Raw genomic sequence first — 22450 nt, 5'->3', positions numbered from 1 at the left:
GAGGAATTTGGTAAAGCTTTAGAGTTGCAAATGGTCATTTCTACTTCACGGTATCAATGGCCAATTCACTGTTTCTACCATTAATAACAAAGACCCACACTGGGCTTAATGTCATTCACACCAAAAGAGCACAGGGGAAGACCACTCAGCCATGTATAAGATCCTGAGGGGGCTTGACAGGGTGGATGATGAAAGGATGTTTCCCCTTGTGGGACCGACTAGAACTAGGGGACACTGTTTAAAAATAAGCCACCTCCTGTTTAAGACAGAGATGAGAAGAATTTTGCTCTCTTTGGGAGTCTCTTCCCCAGAGAGGGTGGGGGCGGGGTCATTGAATATTTTTAAGGCAGAGGTAGATAGATTCTTGATTAACGAGGCAGGCAAAAGTTATCAGAGGTAGGTAAATTGTGGAGTTGAGGCCACAATCAGATCAGCCATGTTCTTATTGAATGGCGGAACCGGCTCGAGGGGCCGAATGGCCTATTCCTGCTCCTAATTAATTTCCTTATATGCACGTACCTGCTCATGCTGCTTTTCTTCTGCCATTTTACGTTGATTTTCTTACGTACTGCATCCGTTTACTTCACAGGCCACAGAAAATCCTACCTACTGAATCAGAGAGAAACAAGGTCACATTTACAAAAATTAAGATCACACTCTCATATAGTTTTGTCAAACTCTTATTCCCTTTTCAAGAAGTTACAATCCTTCCAAATCAGACCCATGAAGCATCCTATTAATGCTCTTCTTCTAATGGATGCATTTTTTGTTCTTTGTATATAGGCTTTGCTGGCAAGCCCAGCATTTATTGCCCTTGACAGCAGTTCAACCACTTTACTGTGGGTCTGGAGTCACATGTAGGCCAGTCCAGGTAAGGATGGCAGGTTTCCTTCCCTAAGGGGGCATTGGATGGGTTTTTACAGAAATCGATGATAGTTTCACAGCCACCATTACTGAGATAAGCTTTCAAATCCAGATTTTATTTTAAAATTAATTGAGCTCAAATCTCACCAACTGCTGGTGGTGAGATTTGAACCAATGTCTCTACAGCATTAACACTGGCCTTTGGATTATTAGTCCAGTGACATTATCCCTACACCACCATCTCCCCAGATAAAACAAGGAGCCCAATGAACATTACAATAAAAGCAAAATACTGCGGATGCTGGGAAACTGAAACAAAAACAGGAAATGCTGGAAAAACACAGCAGGTCTGGCGGCATTTGTGGAGGGAGAAGCAGAGTTAATGTTTCGAGTCTGTATGACCCTTCTTCAGAGCCCATTGAACATAATGTACTATGTCAGTTTAGACAGCTGGTTTGGTTTTTCTCTGTGCTCAATTCCCTCCTTTTAACAAAGATTTGCAGTTAACCTGGGACAAGAATCTATGGGCTGACACTCTCCCAAGGGCGTGCTGCACTGTCAGAGCACCAGCTTTCAAATCAGACATGAAAGTAAAGCAAACAGAAAACCGCCCTCTCAGGTGGACCTAAAAGATCCCAAGGCGCTATTTTGAAGATGAGCAGGGGAGTTCACCCTGCTGTTCTGGCCAACCTTTATCCCTCAACCAACAGCTAAAGTCCAGACGGACTGTTCATTGCTGTTTGCAGCAACTTGCTGTGTGCAAATTGGCTGCGCTTTTCATACATTGCAACGGTGGCTCACTTCAAACAGCACTTTCTTGATTGTAAAGCATTTTGGGATGTCCTGAGATCATGAAGGGCGTCATATAAATACAAATATTTCTTTTCAATGTAGGATCTAGCAGGATTCTCCGTGAAAACCTTAAAATCTCAGCATCTGGACACAGAAGGAAAGCTATGTCAATTCACTCAAAAGGTACTTGCATATTCGCTGTGAATAGATGACCTCATCTTATGACATTCAGGCTGTGTAATAGTTGAGAGCTCTACAATTAGCCTCAATAACCCTAGACTCAGGACCTAACAACAGAAACAGGTATTCTGACTGCTGAGCCAAAACTTTCCCCCTTTGTTAAAAAAGATGGTACAATATCCATTTTTCACTGCTAATCAAAATTACAGGAATGCGTAGTTTTGAGCCATGTATTTCCTGAAAATTCAGTTTCACAATGTGAAAAAGCGGCAGGCAGTCATAACGCAATAAAGGTCCCACATCTCGAGCACCAAATCATCCCTTCAACCAATGCCTCTGTTTCCCATCACAAAAGGTTGCAACTGAGCTATTCTCACCAGCTGCGGGAACAGCTGGAACCTAGCAGCAAGGCCATGTCCAAGACTGCCTGTGGCTGGTAGGATAATTGTGGCCCTCACTGTCTATCCCAGAGGCTCACTGACACATTGACACCAATGATATCAGTCCGTTTGTAGAGTATTTGCTGAGGCTGGTAACAGATGCACTCAGCGACAAGAGGGGACATTTCATTGCCTCCCCATTGGAGGCTGCCATGTCTAGGTTTCACCATACCTATGAACTGTTGGCTTCTTGGAAGTCAGAGAAATAATTGGCTACACAAACACCCACACGCACACACACACACACATGCACGCACACACACACACACATACACACACACACCCACACACACACACACACACACTCATTGCCTTCATGTGCTCTGCCTCTCTCAAGGCCCTGATTTGTGGAGGGGTAGGGCTTCCACTTCATTGGTGTGCAGCTCATGTGTGAGAATGCAGGCCTGTGCCCTATTTCTTGGCAGTTGTCATGACGGCTTTGTCCTGCATCAGTCCCCAATGCTACCGAACTCCTGCCTCCCATTCCTTGCTACGCCCTCACAACTGCAGCCCTCAACCATTCCCCCACACCCCCCACCCCCCCCCCCACCCCACTCCACTCCACCCACTGCCTCTGCCTTCCATCGGTGGTCAGGCAGGCTGCTTGGGAGAGGGAACAAGGGATATCCCTGAACTGTCTGCCTTGGCTCAGTTGGTACGTAACACTCATGCCACTCACTCAGGCAATTTTGGGTCCACTTCGGAGACTTGAACACATAAGCTAGGCTGACAGTCCCAGCCCAGTAATGAGGGAGTGCTGCAAGGTCAGAGGTGCTGTCTTTTGGATGAGACATTGTAACTAGGCCCTGGCTAAGATCCAATAACACTATTTGAAGAAGAGCAGAGAAGTACGCCCCAGTTTCTGGTCAATAATTATTCCTCAATCAACATTGCAGGAACAGGTTATCTGGTCATTAACACATCGCTGTTAGTTGGAGCTTGCAGTATGCAAATTGGTTGCTCCATTTCCTACAAGGCACTAACTACACTTCAGTAAGTACATCATTGGTTTTAAAGTGCTTTTGGGTGTCCTAATTATGTGAAAACCCGATATAAGTGCAAGTCTTTTTTTTACCTCATGGCTCATGACTTAAGTCAGGAATCCAAACCCCTCAGCTGAGCAAGGTTAGAATCAATGCTGCACCACAATCAGAGCTTGTACAGAGAGCCATTCTGAAACAGAGGTCTCACTAGCTGGATAGTCCAGAGCAGTGTGTGTGTGTGGGGAGTAGGGTAGGGCAGGGTTTGGCAGGTCTCCAGAATCCTCCTGGATTACTGCATTTTCCATGACCTCACCCTGAAAAGGGGGCAGCCATTGGAGCTGTTCAGCAAAGAAGGTCTGAAGGAGTAGGATGAAGAGGAAATCTTTTTATTCTTTCATGGGATATGGACGTTGTTGGCAAGGCCAGCATTCATTGTCCATCCCTAATTGCCCCTGAACTAAGTGCCTTGCCAGGCCATTTCAGAGGACAGTTAAGAGTCAACCACACTTTGCTGTGGGTCTGGAGTGACAAGTATGCCAGACCAGGTAAGGACAGCAGATTTCCTTCCCTAAAGGACATTGGTGAACCAGATGAGTTTTTTTTTTAAACATCGATAATAGTTTCATGATCACCATTACTGGGACCAGCTTTCAATTCCAGATTTATTAATTGAATTCAAATTCCACAAGCTGCTATGGTGGGATTTGAACCCATGGCCCCAGAGCATTAGCCTCGGTCTCTGGCAACTAGACCAACTTCTCCCTACAAGTCCAGGCAGCTGAGGACAATGAAGAAGAGTAAGGACAACTGTGCTGTCATCTGTCTCAGCTCTATAGCTTTTGCTGATCAGTGTAAGGTGTTTTGAATCATTCCTATCCCAATGCACCAACTAGCTTCACAATCATTTCCTTTAACCAGCTGATTGGTGTCCTAATCTTCAACAAAGATCAATAAAAAGAAAATGAAGTCAGGCAGCAAATTGGTGAACCACAGTTCATAGCAAAGCTTGTTTACAGTGCTGCTTGAGAACCAAGAATCACCCTCATGTGAGCCCCTAGCGGCCATTTTCTGTGCTTTTTCACCTGGCCTAATGCCCCTACAGACATCTCCCCAGTGGGAACAGCTTAGGAGATGGAAGGCTGGTGAACATCTACAGGGGGTCTTTTGAGATGGCCATTGGGTGGGTGACCCTGAGAAGCCCTGTGAATAGAAGGAAAGGGCCGCAGGCTGCAGTATCTCAGCATCGGTCAGGTCATCCTGGCCTGGTTAGTTAACTGGCACCAACACTGGTCCAGAGGTTGGCAGGCAGCAAGGGTTTGCCATGAAGAAGAACAGCGTCTGCCTCTCCTGTGGTGGAAATGCCATTGCCATGGGCTTGCACCTGAACCACTTAGTGTGAGAATGAAGTCCAAAAGCAAGACGGTGCTTTGAAAGCCCCTATTCATAGTCTCCTTTGTGCCTTGAAAGATAGAGGAATTGCTCATACCTAGATTCGAGGCACGCTAAGCTTCTGACCAGAATCTCCAGCACTCCGGGGCTGTCCTGGCTGTCGTATTCATGCTCCATGGTTTGACTGCTTTACCTTTACACTCTCTTGCAATACCCCTCACAGGTTGGAGTTGGGTTCCTCCACTCCGCCCAGCATTATGTGCAGGCTGGAAATACTCAGCAGGTCTGGCTGCATCTGTGGAGAAAGAAACAGAGCTAACGTTTCAAATCCGTATGATTCTTTTTCAGAGACTTAAAGCATTAACTCTGTTTCTCTCTCCACAGATGCTGTTAGACCTGCTGAGTTTTTCCAGCATTTTCTGTTTTTATTTCAGATTTCCAGCATCTGCAGTATTTTGCCTTTATATTACCTGCAGGCTCGCTGGTAGATAGTCCAGTAAATGAAACACTTTGGTGTGTACAGCCGTCAGTCATCTTCTACAGGCTGGCCTCTGGGAATCAGCACTTGTGCCCTCAGCAGCAGGCATAGAAGGCAAGCTGGTTCTGAGAACAGGTTTCCATCCTGCACTTGCTTCTACACTCCTGCACTGGGAGGAACATCCAGCGCAGCCCCTAACCCTCAACACTGCTAACTTTTGAGGTTGAGTTGTGATACTGTGCGGTCAAAGGCTGTCCCATTTCTCTGTTCCAAACGGACCCTCGATTTCTGCCCTGCCCTGGAGTAGGACAATGGGAACAAGAGTTGCCACTTAGTGGGAATGGTAAGCAGAGTGAGATGAATGTGAAATTAAAGCAGTTCCACTTTGCAAAGTATGGATTCGGGAGAGATTTCAGTGAGAGAATAAAAGAGGAATAGATAGTCCAAACAAGTGTGGCCTCAATCTCTCCAGCCACAGTGATCCTGATGCACCTGTGACTGCAATATCCATGGCATCCTTTTCCAAAGGGTTCAGGACAAATATGAATGACCTCTTTACTCTTCTCCATCTGTGTTCCCTGATGCTGTGCTCCAGCGTGTAAGAACATAGTGAGTGTGTTAGTGGGTGGACTGGTGTGGCTGTCAGCATGCAATAGTGCTGCGGGTGCATGAAAGGTGGTGCAGGAGTGTGGAAGTGAAAGGAGCGATTGTGAGGACAGAAGCACGTGCAGAGTCCGTCAATAGCAACAGAGGAGTTGGGATGAAGTGTGCTGCCATGATAGGATGGAAGTAATGCAAAGGGGGACGGAGAGCAATTGAGTGCTGGAGCTACAGGTGGAGCAGGGCTAAAGAGGGAGAGAGAGAAAGATAGAACATGAGCGAAAGCCTTATCTTGGCAGCTCCAGTGAGATCATTGAATTTCTTCCAACATTACAGCTAATGTTTGCAAAGCACCTGGCATTCACCTACTCTGCCACCTCTGACCACTGATGCCACACAATTTGCCGAGGCACCCTTCTGCCCCCAGAATGAAGTAGCAGCTCCCCCCTCCCCCACGAGGGACACCTCTACAGCTAATAAATAATGCATGGGGTGTTGACAGCTTGCCGTGCATATTAAGAGAAGGCACGCTTTCTAACTTTGCACATGCCTCCTGCTGGCGCCATTGTTTTCAGTGCCGCACCAATTTTGTCCCGGGCGGTAAGTCAGCCATTTGGAAAAGGCACTCAAGAGGAGCCGCAAAAGAAAGGAAAAATCTAGAACACTGCCACTTTGCATTATTAATACCATCTAGGGTTCCTTAAAGAGCTAATGTTGCATTTTCCTTCCAGCAATGCAAAAACTGGCAGCCTTTGCGTTGGCAACAGTGTCAGGAGATAAATGAGGCAAACGCTGCTATCTTCATGGGGGTCAAAACCCCACATAGCAAAATGCTTCTCCTTCTCATCTCTGAGAATGGCTGCTGCTCTTTTATTTCTGGCTGCAGGCAAGCTGAGTGAGCAGGTCCATCGCTACAGAACTAAAGTTGGGGTGTGCCAAGGTCTCCCGACCATCGGGGGAACATCCAGCTGCCAGAATTGAAGACACAATCCGCAAACCTGAAAAGAGTTATTTTGGTCAGCACTGCGCCTGTTGCAATAAAACCCCTTCACAATCTAAATCAAAAGCCGAGAAATTCATGTAACAACAATTACTTACGTTTAGATAGCACCTTTAGTATAACAAACTGTTCAAGGCTTTTCACAGGAATGCAAAGTTAGACGCTGAACCATGTAAGGAAATATTAGAGCAGATGGCCAAAAGTTTGGTCTAGGAAGTAGGTTTTAAAGGGAAGAGAGGTAGAGAGGCAGAGACATTTAAGAAGGGAATTCCAGAGCTTAGGGCCCAGGCAGCCGAAGGCAATTGAAATCAGGGATGCTCAAGAGGCCAGAATTCAAGGAACGTAAATATCCCGGAGGACTGTGGAGCTGGAGGAGATTACAGAGATAGGGAGAGGTGAGGCCAAGGAGGGATTTGAAGGCAAGGATGAAAATTTTAAAACCAGGGCATTGCTTGACAGTAAGCACAGGGGTGAAGGTTGGTCAGAACTTGGCACAAATGAGAATGCGGGCAGCAAAGATTTGGATGACCTCAAGCTTATGGAGGGTAGAATGTGGGAGATCAGCTAGGAGTGCATTTGAATAGTCATGTCTAGAAGTGACAAAGACATGAATGAGGGTTTCAGCAGCAGATGAGCTGAGGCAGGGACAAAGCTGGGAGGTGGAAACAGGCAATCTTAGCTATGGAATGGATATGTGGTCAGAAGCCCATCTGGGATCAAATATGACACCAAAGTTGCTAACAAGCTAGTTTAGCCTCGGACAGTTAACAGAAACAGGGGTGGATGACTTCAGTCTTCCCAATATATAACTGGAGGAAATTTCTGCTCATCCAGTGCTGGATGTCAGATAAACAGTCTGATAATTTAGCATCAGTGGAGGAGTTGAGAGAGGTGGTGGTGAGGTAGAGCTGGGTGTCATCAGCATGCATGTGGAAACTAATGCTGTGTTTTGGATGATGTCACCGAGGGGCAGCATGTAGGAAAGAAACAGGACAGGACCAAGGATAGATCCAAGGGATCGTTCCATCCGGGACACCCTGGTCCACTCCTCCATCACCCCCTACATCTCAACCCCCTCCCACGGCACCTTCCCATGCAACCGCAGAAGGTGCAACACCTGCCCCTTTACTTCCCCCCTCCTCACCGTCCAAGGGCCCAAACACTCCTTTCAAGTGAAGCAGCATTTCACTTGCACTTCCCTCAATTTAGTCTACTGCATTCGTTGCTCCCAATGTGGTTTCTTCTACACTGGAGAGATCAAACGCAGACTGGGTGACCGCTTTGCAGAACACCTTCGGTCTGTCCACAAGCATTACCCAGATCTCCCTGTCGCTTGCCATTTCAACACTCCACCCCGTTCTCTTGCCCACATGTCTGTCCTTGGCTTGCTGCATTGTTCCAGTGAAGCTCAACACAAACTGGAGGAACAGCACCTCATCTTCCAACTAGGCACTTTACAGCCTTCCGGACTGAATATTGAGTTCAACAATTTTAGATCATGAACTCTTTCCTCCATCCCCACCCCCTCTCCGACAACACCCCCCCCCCCCACCCCCCGTTTTTTTCCAATAATTTATATAGATTTTTCTTTTCCCACCTCTTTCCATTATTTTTAAATGTATTTCCTTTCCATTGTTTTATCTCTACCTTTTAGCCTTTTTAGATTCCTTCACTCCACCCCCACTAGGGCTATCTGTACCTTGCTTGTCCAGCTTTCTACCCTTAATTATCACATTCCTTAGATAATATCACCACCTTCAACACCTCTTTGTCCTTTTGTCTGCGACATATTTTGGTTATCTCCATCTATCACTGGCCCTCTATCCAGCTCTACCTGTCCCACCCACCCTTAAACCAGTTTATATTTCAGCTTTCTTCTATCTTTACTTAGTTCTGTTGAAGGGTCATTCGGACGCGAAACGTTAACTGTATTCCTCTCCGCAGATGCTGCCAGACCTGCTGAATTTACCAGGTATTTTTGTTTTTGTTTTGGATTTCCAGCATCCATAGTTTTTTGCTTTTATTTTGATCCTAGGGAGATGCCAGAGATAAGGAACAGAAACAGGAAGAGGAGCCATTGCAAGTGATTCTCTGGCTACCATTAGACAGCTAAGAACAGAACCAGGTGAGAACTGGAGAGGTGCTGGTGGAGGATGGTGTGGTCAACCCCGTCAAGGACTATAGGCAGATCAAGTCCAAGGAGGGTGCTTTACCTTTGTCTCAGTCACATGAACTGTTATTTGTGACTCCAATAATAGTCATTCGGTACCGTGGTAGGGATGGAAACCAGACTGGAGGGATTCAAACATGGTGTCTTCCAGGAACGATGAACACAGATTGGCAAGGCGACAACACATCACAGACTTTAGAGAAGAAAGGGAGGTTGGAAATGGGGCAGGAGTTTGCAAGGATGGGGGTGTTGAGGGTGGGCTTGCATTTATATAGCATCTTTCACATCGTAATACATCCCAAGATTCTTCACAGCAGTGTTACCAAACTAAATTTGGCACCAAGTCATACAAGGAAATATTCGCACAGGCGCCCAAAAGCTTGGTCAAAGAAGTAGCTTTAAGGAGCAACTATAAGGAAAAAGGAGAGGGAGGGCTATCTAGGGAGAAATTCCAAAACTTTGGGCCTAGGCAGCTGAAAGGACGGCCGCCAACAGTGAAGCTATGAAAATCAGGCATGTGCAAAAGGCCAGAATATAGATATAAACAGGGGTTTCTATTTGTCTAACTCAGTGCACACATCCTCTCCTGCCCCTACCGATATATCTCACCTACCCAAAGTCAAAGCAGTTAAGGGCTCACTCCCACTCCTGAGCTCAACACGCTTGTCTACAAGTGCAAGAACCTTTAATTGCACACCACCAGCAGCCACAGGATATTGCAAAACCAGTTCAATTTAAAGCAATTCCGTAACATAAACATTGGAGTATAACAATTAAAATTGCAATACACTGGCAGACACTGAATAATGAGGTGTTAATTGTTCATCTAAATGAGTCAGTTCAACAGATTAGCATTTATAAAGGTGTAAAAGAGCCATCATATTCTGCTTTTTAAGTATGCATTACGGATTAAAAAGCTAGTGAAATGAGATGTTATACTTTCGCAGAACAGACGTCCCATAAAAATTATAAGGGAGTTTTTTTTAATTTAAATGAGTATACACAAAAGCAAAGTTGATTGCAATACATGGGACAAGAACACTGGAAAGTATAGAATGTTTCATTGATCTGTGCTGTTCAAGTAAGTGGTCATCAACTTGAACCATTGACTCCATTTCTCTCGCCACACATGCTGCCTGACCTGCTGAGTATTTGCAGTGTTTTCTGCTTCTATGTTTTATCAGTCCTGTTTCTCCTGGTTTACATTATTGTTGGTTGCCTGTTGATTCACTTGTATGAGCTAAAGAACAGGAGATACAATTTACAAGATGACAATATCTGTGTCTTTTTTATTGGTATTTGATGCCTACAGATAATGAAGTGAAAGTTAAGCACAGGTCATCAATCTGACATCATCACCCAGATTAGACATGTTAAACAGCACAGGCAGTATAATGTTTTCATAAGGTATTCAATTATAGTTGTCCTTATTACTTACAATACTATTCTTATTTAGATAATTCTTATGCTATTCATAGGAGTGTCTTTTACATATCTCTACACTCTTGAGGTAAAATATCTTCTCATCTCTTATCTTAATTGAGAATTGTTTTCTATTCTTCAGATGAGGGAACACAGTTTACATTAAATAATCTGCTTATATCCATATCATCTAGGGCTTCAGTTCTAGATCGTATCTCCTCTCAATTTTCTTGTTCTTCAATGAAAGCCAAGCTTAATTTTTTGATCTCTCCTTCCTTACTTACTGGGACAAAAGCCTGGGACTCCCTACCAAACAGCTAGTGGAAGCACCTTCACCATGCAGACTGCAACAGTTCAAGAAGGACCATCATCATTTCTCAAGGGTAACTCGAAATGTGCAACAAATGCCTCGTCAGCCCTCTGAGTTTTTTTTTTACTTATTTTTCCACATTCATCACCCAGTATCTTCATAAAACACACATACAGAACATCCAGAGTAAAGCCACTTCTAACTTATCCCCACACTGTAACACGCTCTTGCAAGGCCAACAATGTCTGAGAGGAAGGGTTGGCTGATGCAAGGAACCAATGAACTCTGTGGGGTCTCTCAAGATGATAGTGCAGCAATGGGTTGAGGTGTCACCGCTGGAGATGCTCTGGCTGTGAATGGACAGATAAGAGTGGAACCAAGTGATGACAAACCCACTGAGTTAGACAATGGAGTAGAGGCACTATAAGAGGATGGTGTGCAAAACCCTGTCAATGGTTACAGAGAGGTCAAGGAGGGGTAAAGCACCACATTTATGGAGGAACGTCATTTATGCTTTGGTTTGGGCCATTTTTGGGGCTATAGTTGTTCTAGAAAACTGACTGAAGGTATTCAAACACTGAGTTGCGGAAAATACGGCATGGATTTGGGAGGCATCAACATAGTCAAGAACTTAGGAGAAGAAAGGGAGGTTGAAGATGGGATGGTAGGTTGCAAGAACAAAGAGTTTGTGGGTGGGTTTAGTAACAATCAAGGCAAGGCGGAACAAGTCTGGGGGGATTTACAAATGTGAACAACAGTTTTGAAGTTGATGCACTGATGGACAAGGACATTAATAGCAGTCATCAGGGTGGCGGCTGAGTGCCACTCACAGTGGCATAGCATGCAGCAGGAGATGTGTTGGAGTTTACGTCAGGTGAGGCTAGGAAGCCAGGGAGAAGGCCATCAGAACAGTCAATGTGGATTTCAGAGGGGCAGAGGATAGAGATGGGTGGAATTTTCAGAGATGGAAATGCACAATCTATGATGGACCAGTTTGACATCTAAAGCTAAATTCAACACAGGGGTAGGTTACCAAGGTTACTCACTACTGAGCTGAGGTTCAGTGAGCATCCAGGAAAGGAGGGTGCATGTGGAATCGAGGCGATGGTGCTGAATTTCTAACAGCAGCTGAACAGGATGACTTCAGTCTTATTAATACCAAACTGTTAGCAATTCTGGCTGATGCATGACTTGATAGCAGATGGCACTCAGAAAGGACAGCTTTTGATCACCCCAAATATCTCCTTCTTTTGCTCAACATCCATACAAGTCATCGTTGTTATTTTAGCTTAGTCAATGCTTTGTAAAATAAAAGTACTTTTCACCAGCAAGTCGGAACAGTTGCATTAATGATGAGCCCCAGGAACATCAAGAATGGTTTATATAGTGGGTGAAATGGATGGACACTCATGGAGGGAGTGAGTGGACAGACAGGTGGCAAAGGAAGCAGAGGGAGCACCCAAATTCCAAAAGGAACTGGTTCCTCAATGAAGTGTTCCTGGCATGTAGCAGTGCTTATAGCTAAATGGAAGGTCGCACCCCTCTATCTGTCATTTTTTCCAACCATTTAAATTAATAGGTGGAAAATCAGGGATTCTCAGTTCACATTCCCAAGCAATAAACCCCCCCATCCTGGCCAAGGGTGCTACATCTATTTGGCCAATCCCAGCCCAGTGTATTGCATTGTGAATCATTCTGAGGTTGTAACCTGAAAGTCTAACTTTTTGTTCCATAACACAACAAATGAACAGTAGGCTTTCATCCTACTCTTTCCTGTGTGACTGGTTTCTGCATTAGCTTTTTTCTGTCTCATTACAATTATTTTGCACCAGCTTCATCATGTCTCTCACACTGGCAGCTGGGAGGTAACACACCATTCTCAACTCCCAGTCACAACTGACAAACAGGTTTCTGTCGAAGGGTCATGAGGACTCGAAACGTCAACTCTTTTCTTCTCCGCCAATGCTGCCAGACCTGCTGAGTTTTTCCAGGTAATTCTGTTTTTGTTTTGGATTTCCAGCATCCGCAGTTTTTTTGTTTTTATCTTCCTATAATCTAGTTGATCAAACTGCTTACAACTACCTGTCGCCTTTGCTTCTTCCTGGATTTTTCATTTTTCCACCCAAGGATCACAGGTATTGTTAACCATCATAGGTGTCAAACATAGTACAACAGATTCTTGTACTCCCAATTCTTGATTCCTCTTTCTCATGCTGCCCACACTGTCCCTATTTCATTCTCCAATTCTGTCCACGTTATGAAAAAAAAGACTTGCATTAATATGACACATGTCACAACCTCAGGAAGTCCCAAATTGCTCTATAGCCAACAGAGTACTTTTTGAAATGTAGGCAATGCAGAAAAAGTGGCAAGCTCCCATAAACAACAATATGACCTGTTTCAGCTGATGTTGGTTGAAGGATAAATATTGATCAGGACATTGGGGATAACTCCTCTTCCCTTCTTCCAGTGGTGCCATGGGATCTTTGCACCCACCAGAGCAGGCTTTGGTTTAACAACTCATTGGAAAGCGTTGCTTTATGAGCATCATCCTAGATTTCTGTGCTCAAGTCTCTGGGCTGGGACTTGAACCCACAGCCTTCGACTCAGAGGCGATTGTGTTTGTGAGTCAGAAGTTTCTAAAACAACCTTTCCTCCTCTTTTATGCTCCAGGCTTTAGCCAGTTGGTCCTCAAACTTATCAACAAACACTTAACCTCAGACACTTCTCTATATGTATTCTATCAGGATGCTGTACTGAATCAGAATAGTTCACAAGAAGCATGTACATCACAAGCTTACCCTCTGATCTAACCATTCCTATAACAATAACATTGCTACTTGCAGTTACTCTCTTTACATTGTGATCTCCTTGGCCTCTCTTGCCCCTGTTTACTAATCTAACGCAACTTATAAAAATATTTTACCATTTGCTTCTTTCATTCTCTACCCAAAGGCAGGCCCGACCCGTCACATCTCCACCATGGGAAAGGCAAGGGGGCAAGTTCCAAGTCCACCCCAGCCCACGGACTTAACCCCATGCTGCTGGCACCAACCTGATCCATACCAGCCATCCAGCCAATCTGGCCCTCAAGTAGTCAGAGTTGCTGTGGTAACAAAGACTTTCACATGCATGTTATAGTCTGGAGCTATGGATATTGATGGTAGAGGCTCCAATTTCTTTCCATCACATGGCGAACCTAAAACTCTCCCATTCTTATCACCTGCCATTGGTGTGTATTGGAAGGATTTATGAATTAATACTCAACCTGTTTGTCCATGTTATGAACGCACCTTCTTTGACCAACAAATCCTGGAGTGGAATGTGAACCCAGAGATTCTGGCTCAGAGGCAGGGAACACCATAAGACCTCTGTACAATTTGCTATATCTTAATATTCTACTTTAATGCACTCTTTTAAATATCTTTCCCATTGAAATATCCTTAATATGCCTATCGTTCACCCCATCCACAAGCATTCACTCCCTCCACAACCAATGCACAGTGGCAGCAGTGTGTACCATCTACAAGATACACTGCAGGAACCCACCAAGCCTCCTTAGACAGCACCTTCCAAACCCACGATCACTACCATGTAGAAGGACAAGGGCAGTAGACACATGAGAACACCTCCACTTGTAAGTTCCCCTCCAAGGCATTCGCCATCCTGACTTGGAAATATATCACTGTTCCTTCACAGTCGCTGGGTCAAAATCCTGGAACTCCCTCCCTAACAGCACTATGGGTGTACCTACACCAGATGGACTGCAGAGGTTCAAGAAGATGGCTCACCACCATCCTCTCAAGGGCAACTAGGGATGGACAATAAATGCTATACTCACCAGCAACGCCACGGCCCATGATCAAATATGAAAATATATCCTATCTCAAATTTGTCTTGAGAAGAACATCATGTATATTTATATAGCACCCTTATCACCAAAAAATCTCCCAAGACACTTCACAGTGCTATTTCAACAACATTTAACAATACACAAATGATATTAAGTGGCCAAAAGCTTGGCCAGAGAGTGTAGTAATTATGGTTTTATTTAGTGTGTAATGTACCTTTAAGAATAATACATGCTAGGCAAGATCACATGATTTGTAGTATCCAATAGGAGAGTAGCGCAGACTACCTCATCAGTCAGTGTAGGGATGGAGTTGGAGTTGAAAGCACACGTGTAGTTGCTGCTTGAGTCTAGTGTAAATAAACTTAACATTTCCACCCAAGAAGAAGTGTCTGCTGATCAACTCTATCATTAATAGGACAACTCACCAATCCTACAACAAACTGGCGATGAGGATAAAACTGGATTGAACAGAAGAAATCAAGTTAAAAAGAAAAATATGCTCACCAGGTATGCTGTCACTTTACTTTAAATCAAAATCAGGCCCCGATCCAAATGGCTGAGAAATCTCCTGGAGCATTCCCGACATTTGAAGAGTAATACCAAAGTCGCGAGACTCCCGAGCGAGAATCGACAAGACGGGTGAGCAAAATGGGAAGAGTGGGAGAATCTGCACTTACACTGCGGGCCCTGCAGACTCAGTAGGTTAGAGAAGCTGGCACACAGCTTGCAAGTCGCAGCAAGTCCTGCAGTTTTAAATTTTAGAAAAAAAAGAACCTGCAGAATCACTCAGAGAAGGGAGAAGAAATGGCTGCTGTGTTTCTTTTCATAACAGGAGCAAAGTTTTATGAAGTTAAAAGAGAAGGCCCACAATCACAGGGATCCTGCCAAAACTCAAAAAGCACGGCAAACACAGCTAAGAAAAGCCGACAGCTGCAGAGACAGCCCGAGTGGGAAAAAAAACGGTGACTGCTCTTAAAGTGGCAATACATTTAAAGTGGTAAATACAAGAAAGGTGGCTAGGGACAGAAAATTAGAAGAGACCCCAGAGAGGGGGCAACTCTTCTGAAGGGAATAACAGACCCCTGAGAGGGGACAACTCTGCAGAAGGCTACAAGAGACTCCAGAGAGAAGGCAACTCTGTGAAAGACAACAAGGGACCCCAGAGAGGAGGCAATTCTGCCAAAGGGAATAAGAGACCCCAGAGAGAGGGCAACTCCACCAAGGGCAACTAGAAATTGAACAGTTGAAAAAACAGTTCATTGTCCTTCAAGATCAAATGCAAAAGGAATGCGTAACCGTTCAGCAACATGAAGAAATGAAGGCCAACATACTGCGGATGCTGGAAATCTGAAACAAAAACAGAAAATGCTGGAAAAACTCAGCAGGTCTGACAGCATCTGTGGAGAGAGAAACAGAGCAAACGTTTCAAGTCCATATGACCCTTCTTCAGAGCTCTAAAGAAGGGCCATACGGACTCAAAACATGAACTCTGTTTCTCTCTCCACAGATACTGTCAGACTTGCTGAGTTTTTCCGGCATTTTCTGTTTTTGTTTGTGTTGAGGAAATGAAAGCTGTCTCAAACTGTAGAATGGAGGTACAGCAGGAGAAACGCGAAGAGGACTCAGAGGAAGCTCTGGTAATTGGAGAGGGCTCATAAGAAGTCCTGGGAGTTGTGTATAGCTGGATACAGCCAGGAGACAGGAGATCGGACAAACTCCAAGGCTGTGCCAGCTCAGTGAAGCTAGCTGTCTAGTAAAGAGCTGAAGAATCAACTGAACGAAACCAAAGAGGCTCTGGAAGCAAAATTCACAGAATTTTCTAAGAAGCAGACAGATACCGAAATTTAGAGAGACTCTGCCACCAAATTCAGACAAGCTGAGCTTGCATCTGAGAGAAATCTGACCGATAGTGAAGTCAAAAAGAAGGCCAAGATAGAAAGAAGGGATCACATAGAAAGAAGATACAGAAACATTAACAGGGCCCCCACCCAGTTGAGGAGAAAGTGAGAGCCATAAGAGAGGCACCTGCACCAAAGAATGCCTCAGAGCTCATATTATTCCTAGGAACGATCAAGTATTATGGGTGGTTCTTACCAAATTTGTCTACAGTGCTGGCCTCCATGCATTCTCTACTCAAAAAGAACAAGTGTTGGTTTTGGGAGGTGCCCCAGAAAGAAACTTTCATGAAAGTAAAACAATTGTTGCATTCATCCAATCTATTAGTGCATTATGACCAGACAAAAGAATTGGTGCTGACATGTGATGCATCTCCCTACGGAGGGGGAGCAGTGCTCTCTCATGAGATGGATAACAGCATGGAATGGTCAATAGGTTACCTATCAAGAATGTTCACCACAGCTGAAAAGGGATAATCTGAGATAGAAAAAGATGGCCTGTCAATCATCTTTGGGGTCAAGAAATTTCACCAGTCCGTACCAGGCCGTCACTTTACAATCGTTTCACACCACAAACCATTGCAAGGATTGTTTAGTGAGGGCAAGGCTATAACACCCATAGCCTCAGCAAGAATACAATGATGGGCTTTAATTCTGGCAGCATACGAATACATTTTCATACATAGGCTTGGCAATCAAATCGCAAATGCCGATCCCTTAGACGTTTGTCTTTACAAGAAAATGATGAGTATGTCCCAGTTCCACAGGAACTTGTTTTACTGTTAAATTTCTTAGATTCCTCACCAGAATGTGCTTGACAGATCAGAGACTGGACAAGTCGGGACCAGTCCTATCTCAGGGATGAGAACAAGTGCTACATGGTTGATCACAGGAGCCCGTATCTGACGAAATGAAACTGTACTTCAACAGAAGACACGAAATAACCAGCCAGGACAGTATCTTATTGTGGGAAGCACAAGTGACAGTTCCCCCAAAGGGAAGGGAGCCACTTTTAATTGAACTATACAGTGCCCATCCAGCTATCTATGGTGGCCTGGGATGGATGGCGAAATAGGGAGTTTAGTAAAGCACTGTGTGCAATGTCAACAACTGCAAAAGTTGCCAGAGACAGCTCTGTTACACCCATGGGAGTGGCCAGGTAGACCCTGGGTGTGGTTACACATTGACTACGTTGGACCTTTCCTGGGAACAATGTTTCTGCTCATTGTCGATGTCCATTCAAAATGGTTGGATGTATATGAGGTGTCACCAACTTCGGCCGCTACAATTGAGGAACTATATCAGAATTTTGCCATTCACAGACGACCAGAAGTAGTCGTTTCTGATAACAGCATGGCATTTCAACGGTTTATCAGCCTCAACAGTATCACACATGTGAAAACTGCAGAGAACCACCCTTCCTCAAATGGACTGGCCAAAAGGGTGGTTCAAACATTCAAAACAAGCATGAGAAAGCTAATTGGCGCTTCCTTGAAAACCAAGCTAGCACGCTTTCTTTTTCATTACAGGCTACGCCTCACACAACAGGTGTCACACCTGCGGAGTTATTGTTGAAACGCCGTCTCAGGACAGGATTGAGCTTAATAATGCCGAATTTAGAGGGGAAGGTGGAAAGGAGCCAGAAAACTAGACACAACTGGCATAGTCATGAGAGGAAATTTACCGTGGGAGAGCCGGTATACGTGAAAAATTTCGGGGAAGGATCAGAGTGGTTACCCAGTGAAATAAGTGCGGTGACTGGATCTCTATCTTACTGCGTGGAGGTAGAAGTCCGGATCATCCTTAAACGTGTGGACCATTTAAAGAGGGAGACAAATCACCAAGATTTTGTTCCACCAGTGATCATGACCAGGTCTGCGTTTCCTGTTGAGGATACTCAGGACAGACATGTCCGATGTTCCTGTAAGAGTTGAAGATACAGGATTGCAAGTGTTCACTGAAGCACCTGATGTTCAGGCAACTCCGGAAAAGGAGGTTCCTGACAAAGAATCTGAAGTTGTGGAGCTGCGATGTTCCACATGTACTAGCAAATCACCTGAAGGTCTGAACTTGTAATTTCCTTACCTAATGTACGTATTATGTTGTCTTGAAAAATATGTACTTGTAAATATATGTATAGCGAGTTAAAGGGGGAGGAATGTAGTAATTATGGTTTATTTAGTGTAATGTACCTTTAAGAATAATTCCTGTTAGGCAAGATCACATGATCTGTAGTATCCAATCGGAGAGTAGAGCGGTCTACCTCAGGAGTCAGTGTGCAGATAGAGTTGGAGTTGAAAGTATGCATATGGTTGCTGCTAAGTACATTGTAAATAAACTAAATGTTTCCACCCAAGAAGTGTCTGCAGATCAACTCTATCATTAATAGCACAACTCGGCCACCCTGCAACAAAGAGGTAGGTTTTAAGGAACGTCTGAAGGGAGGGAAAGGCAAAGTGGTGAAATGCTAGGGAGGGAATTCCAGAGCTTAGGGCCTCAGCAGCTGAAGGCACGGCCATCAATGGTGGAGGGATGAAAACCGGGGACGCTAGAGAGGCCGGAATTTCCCACACCTTTGTCTTTTACAAAGAAACGCAAGGAGCTTTTGGAACGTTTATGATAACATTACAAGCATTTAACCCACCTGCAGGGAAATGTTTGCTATGTTTTGTGGTGAAAAATTAATTATATATACACTTGTTAATTTTTGTTTGTTAATAGCATTGGACTTTGTTCACAGCAGGCTCAGCCTTTAAGGGCACAGATGAAACAATGCTTTCCAAGCGAATTTGGATATTTCAATACTACATTCACAAGTTGATCTGTTTGAGACTGAACCGAGTTTCACAAATAAACAGAAGGAAGTACCACTTTCTTTCAATAAATCAGGAAAATAAATTCAGTAAATTCCGTTTTGTCAGAAACTTACAGTGATGTAAAACACTCAACTGCCGACCCCCATGAGGTGAGCTTTTCCAGTGTAAATAAGTGGCCCACTGTGCAGCGCCTGAAAAACTACAGAAAGCTTCTCATTCGCCAGCAAAGTACTTTCAATTTTTATTCTGCTGCCCTCAGTGAAAGAGTCAATCAAACATGCTGCAGACTGAAAGCAGCAATAAGAAAAAAAAACAATAGCAGGAACAGCAATCCAAATAAATAATGCACACAAATTAATTAACTTCGAGTGGCGAAGTGGGGGGGGGGGGGCACAGAAGCCCCCTTTTACCCCCTTCGACAATTCACAGGGGCACCTCGATGCTCTCCTCCAGCTATTTACCCCGAAACCAGACCTGGCAAATGATGCTTAATCTCCTACAGCCCTCTCTGTCCAATATGTCCAATTGTCCTGCAAGTTATGGTAAAGATGCCGCTGCGAAGCAGCTCTTAAGTTCAACATCTGCACGTCGCCTCGACCACGAACGCGAAAGTTTTAACTGAGGGTTTTGCACGTTGTACGTTTAAATAGCCGACACTTACAAGGGCCCCCCTCCCCTCCTTTTTTTTCCCTCTCTAATGTTGGGAGGAGGATGGGGCGATGGCAAAGGATCTCACCACCTCCTTCCTGCGCGTCTATCGAATCAGCAGTCAGTTCGACGCTTTGCCAAGATGTTGGGTGATGCAGCAGTGCCGAGATGGACCCTCTTTACCTGGGTCCTGGACTCTCCACGATCCCATGCGCTTGGCCGAGCTCCTGAAGCCGGCTTTATTGCTCTGGGCACCCTGGTAACTGTGACGCCAACTCTTCCACCCCCCACTGCCTGCAGCTCCAGTTACCAAGCATGTGCCACTGTCTTCTGACAGGTGAAAGAGAGAGAGAGAGAAAGAGAGCGTTCAGCCCTAGTGCAAAGGGAAGCTCACTCTTCAGGCGTCCTTTTAAGATCAGTGGACTTAAAACGTCTATGCCTGTCCACCCCCCCACCCCCCCCATCCTCAAAGATAACATGTTGCTGTAAGGCTGGCAGCTTACTGACGCTGAAGAGAAGTATGCTTGTTCTCTGTCAAAAAAAATACTGCGGATGCTGGAAATCTGAATTATGGCCAGGCAGCATCAAAGGAGAGAGAAACAGAGTTAACATGTCAGGTCAATGATCCTTCATCCGAACTGGAAGAATTTAAGAGATTTAATAGTTTGAAGCCAGAGAGGAGCAGACATAAGGGGTACTAGAAAGGTAAGTACACAACATTTAAGAAGTCCTCCCAACATTTAAGGATGTGCACTTGAAACACCATAGCATACAGGGCTACCGGCCATGTGCTGGAAAATGGGATTTAGAATAGATAGGTGCTTTGATGGCTGGCATGGACACGATGGGCCGAAGGGCCTGTTTCTGTGCTGACTCTAATTAGCCATTTCAGTGAGAAAATTAAACACTGCGGAGCAGTGGGGCTTGATAAATCGCGCACTCCCCTCATCCCGGTCATAGCATAAGGTGGAAGGCAGCAGAGATTAAATGATGAATGGGATGATGGTGCAAAGCAAAAGTCAAAGGTAATGGGACAAGTGAAGAAGCAAAAGATGGTCTAGAGGAGGTGTGAATGGCAACAGCAGAGCCGCCATCAGCAGCAGCTGTCCCGAGAAAATAGGGGCAGTGGTTACGACCTGAAATTGGTGAACTGAATGTTGAGGCTGGAGGTACCAAGTCGAAAGAGGCCCAGGCTTGAGGTAACCAAAATATTTTGTAGCTGAAGTTTGTACAAGTTAAAAGAAGGCACTCCTGGGAGATGAACAGGCGACCGAGGCCCAGTGACTGCGCGTGCCCTTAACGCCAGGCTGATTGCCCCTGCAAGCTCTGGTTCCACAAGGAGGCAGTTGCAAACCTCTGTCAGTTGCAAGGACAACTGCAGCCAACCTGCAATATAGGGCCAACACTGCCAGGAGCCATTATATCCTCCTTACGCACAGCCTCCGAGACTCAAGGTGATTCCGCACTTAAGTATCAGCTATGTTTTGCCCACACCTCATATGTACATCAAAACGTGGAGAAGTTACAATGCAGGAACAGGCCTCAAGTAGTCTGTATTTTACTTTGCAAATGAATAAGTGGTTTTAATCACATTTACCCACCCAGGTCTCGGATACCTTCGATCCTTTTCCTTCATCTAATTATCAATTTTAATACTACAGCCTCTTATTTATAAATGCTTCTCTAGCTTGGGCTGTTCCCCTGTATTTACTGCCATCTTGTCTGGCAAGCAGGTGTAAGTTGGTGCACCACCTACACTTGGACAATTATGTGTTCAACTTATCTTGGATATCAGCAAGCAACCATGCATTATGCATCAAGGCTGTGAGGCAGAGATCAGCATAGCCAACATATTCATCTCCTTTCCCACTGTAAGGCAATAATGGCATGGCACAAGTGCTGAGTTTCACTGTCCTGTTGCCTTTGAGAAAGCACAGGCAGTAACCATGTGGCTATTCGACTGTAGGTTTCTGCTCCTGCTCACCTGTGCACTATGACTCAGAAGGTGATGGGAATCTCCCAAGTTCCACCCCTAGGGTCCTAAACTGTAGGGAAGGCCCGCTGCTGGCTGCTTAAGTTCCCGACCAGTGCTTCATTCGGCAGGCCTTCCCCAGTGGAGATAATGTAGGGCTCTTGCCAGCTCTTCAGGCAGCAAGCGAGACCCCCCATCGCCTACAATAAATACGATGACATTAAGTTTGAGTCTCTCCGGCCAGGGGAAGCAGCCTTTTAGCAAGCATCCTGTCAAGCCCAGTAAGTTTTATACAACATAATAGGAAACTGCCATGTGAGAGAAGGGCCCTAACGTCCTGAACAGGCCAATCTTCTTGCATTCACTCTATGCAATAGCAGAATCAGCTCACCAGCTATCAGACAGTGTCAAGTCCAATATTGCCCACAGGCTCCATTTCATTTCTTCACATTCAGCTTGCCTTCTTTTGATTTCTGCCTGCCAAACCATTCCTCAGTACCCCCTTTGGGAAGGTGACAAATATTTAAAAACTACATTCAGCCTTTAGATTGACTCATTCCAGTTTGTTGAGAATTGAGAAGAAAATGATCAGAACTGTTATTCTCCTTCCGGATTCACGGAATTGCTACAGTGCAGAA

At 44.9% G+C, this 22450-nt stretch overlaps 1 protein-coding gene across 1 annotated transcript in view; it reads right to left on the bottom strand.

Moving 5' to 3' along the window:
• ofcc1 (orofacial cleft 1 candidate 1) overlaps positions 1–20121 on the bottom strand; it is a 333910-nt gene extending 313789 nt beyond the window's left edge. Inside the window, exons 1-2 of the mRNA XM_041190069.1 lie at positions 19929–20121; positions 520–606 (exon numbers count right to left, since the gene is read on the bottom strand). Coding sequence (XP_041046003.1) covers positions 520–546 — 27 coding nt within the window. The 5' untranslated portion in view covers positions 547–606; positions 19929–20121. The remainder of the gene's footprint in view (positions 1–519; positions 607–19928) is intronic.
• Positions 20122–22450: the final 2329 nt, after the last annotated feature.

The sequence above is a fragment of the Carcharodon carcharias genome, chromosome 6 (assembly GCF_017639515.1).
Source record: "Carcharodon carcharias isolate sCarCar2 chromosome 6, sCarCar2.pri, whole genome shotgun sequence".
Taxonomy (NCBI): Eukaryota; Metazoa; Chordata; class Chondrichthyes; order Lamniformes; family Lamnidae; genus Carcharodon; species Carcharodon carcharias.
Note: the sequence above shows the minus strand (reverse complement) of the source record. Positions and strands in the feature narration are given on the sequence as shown.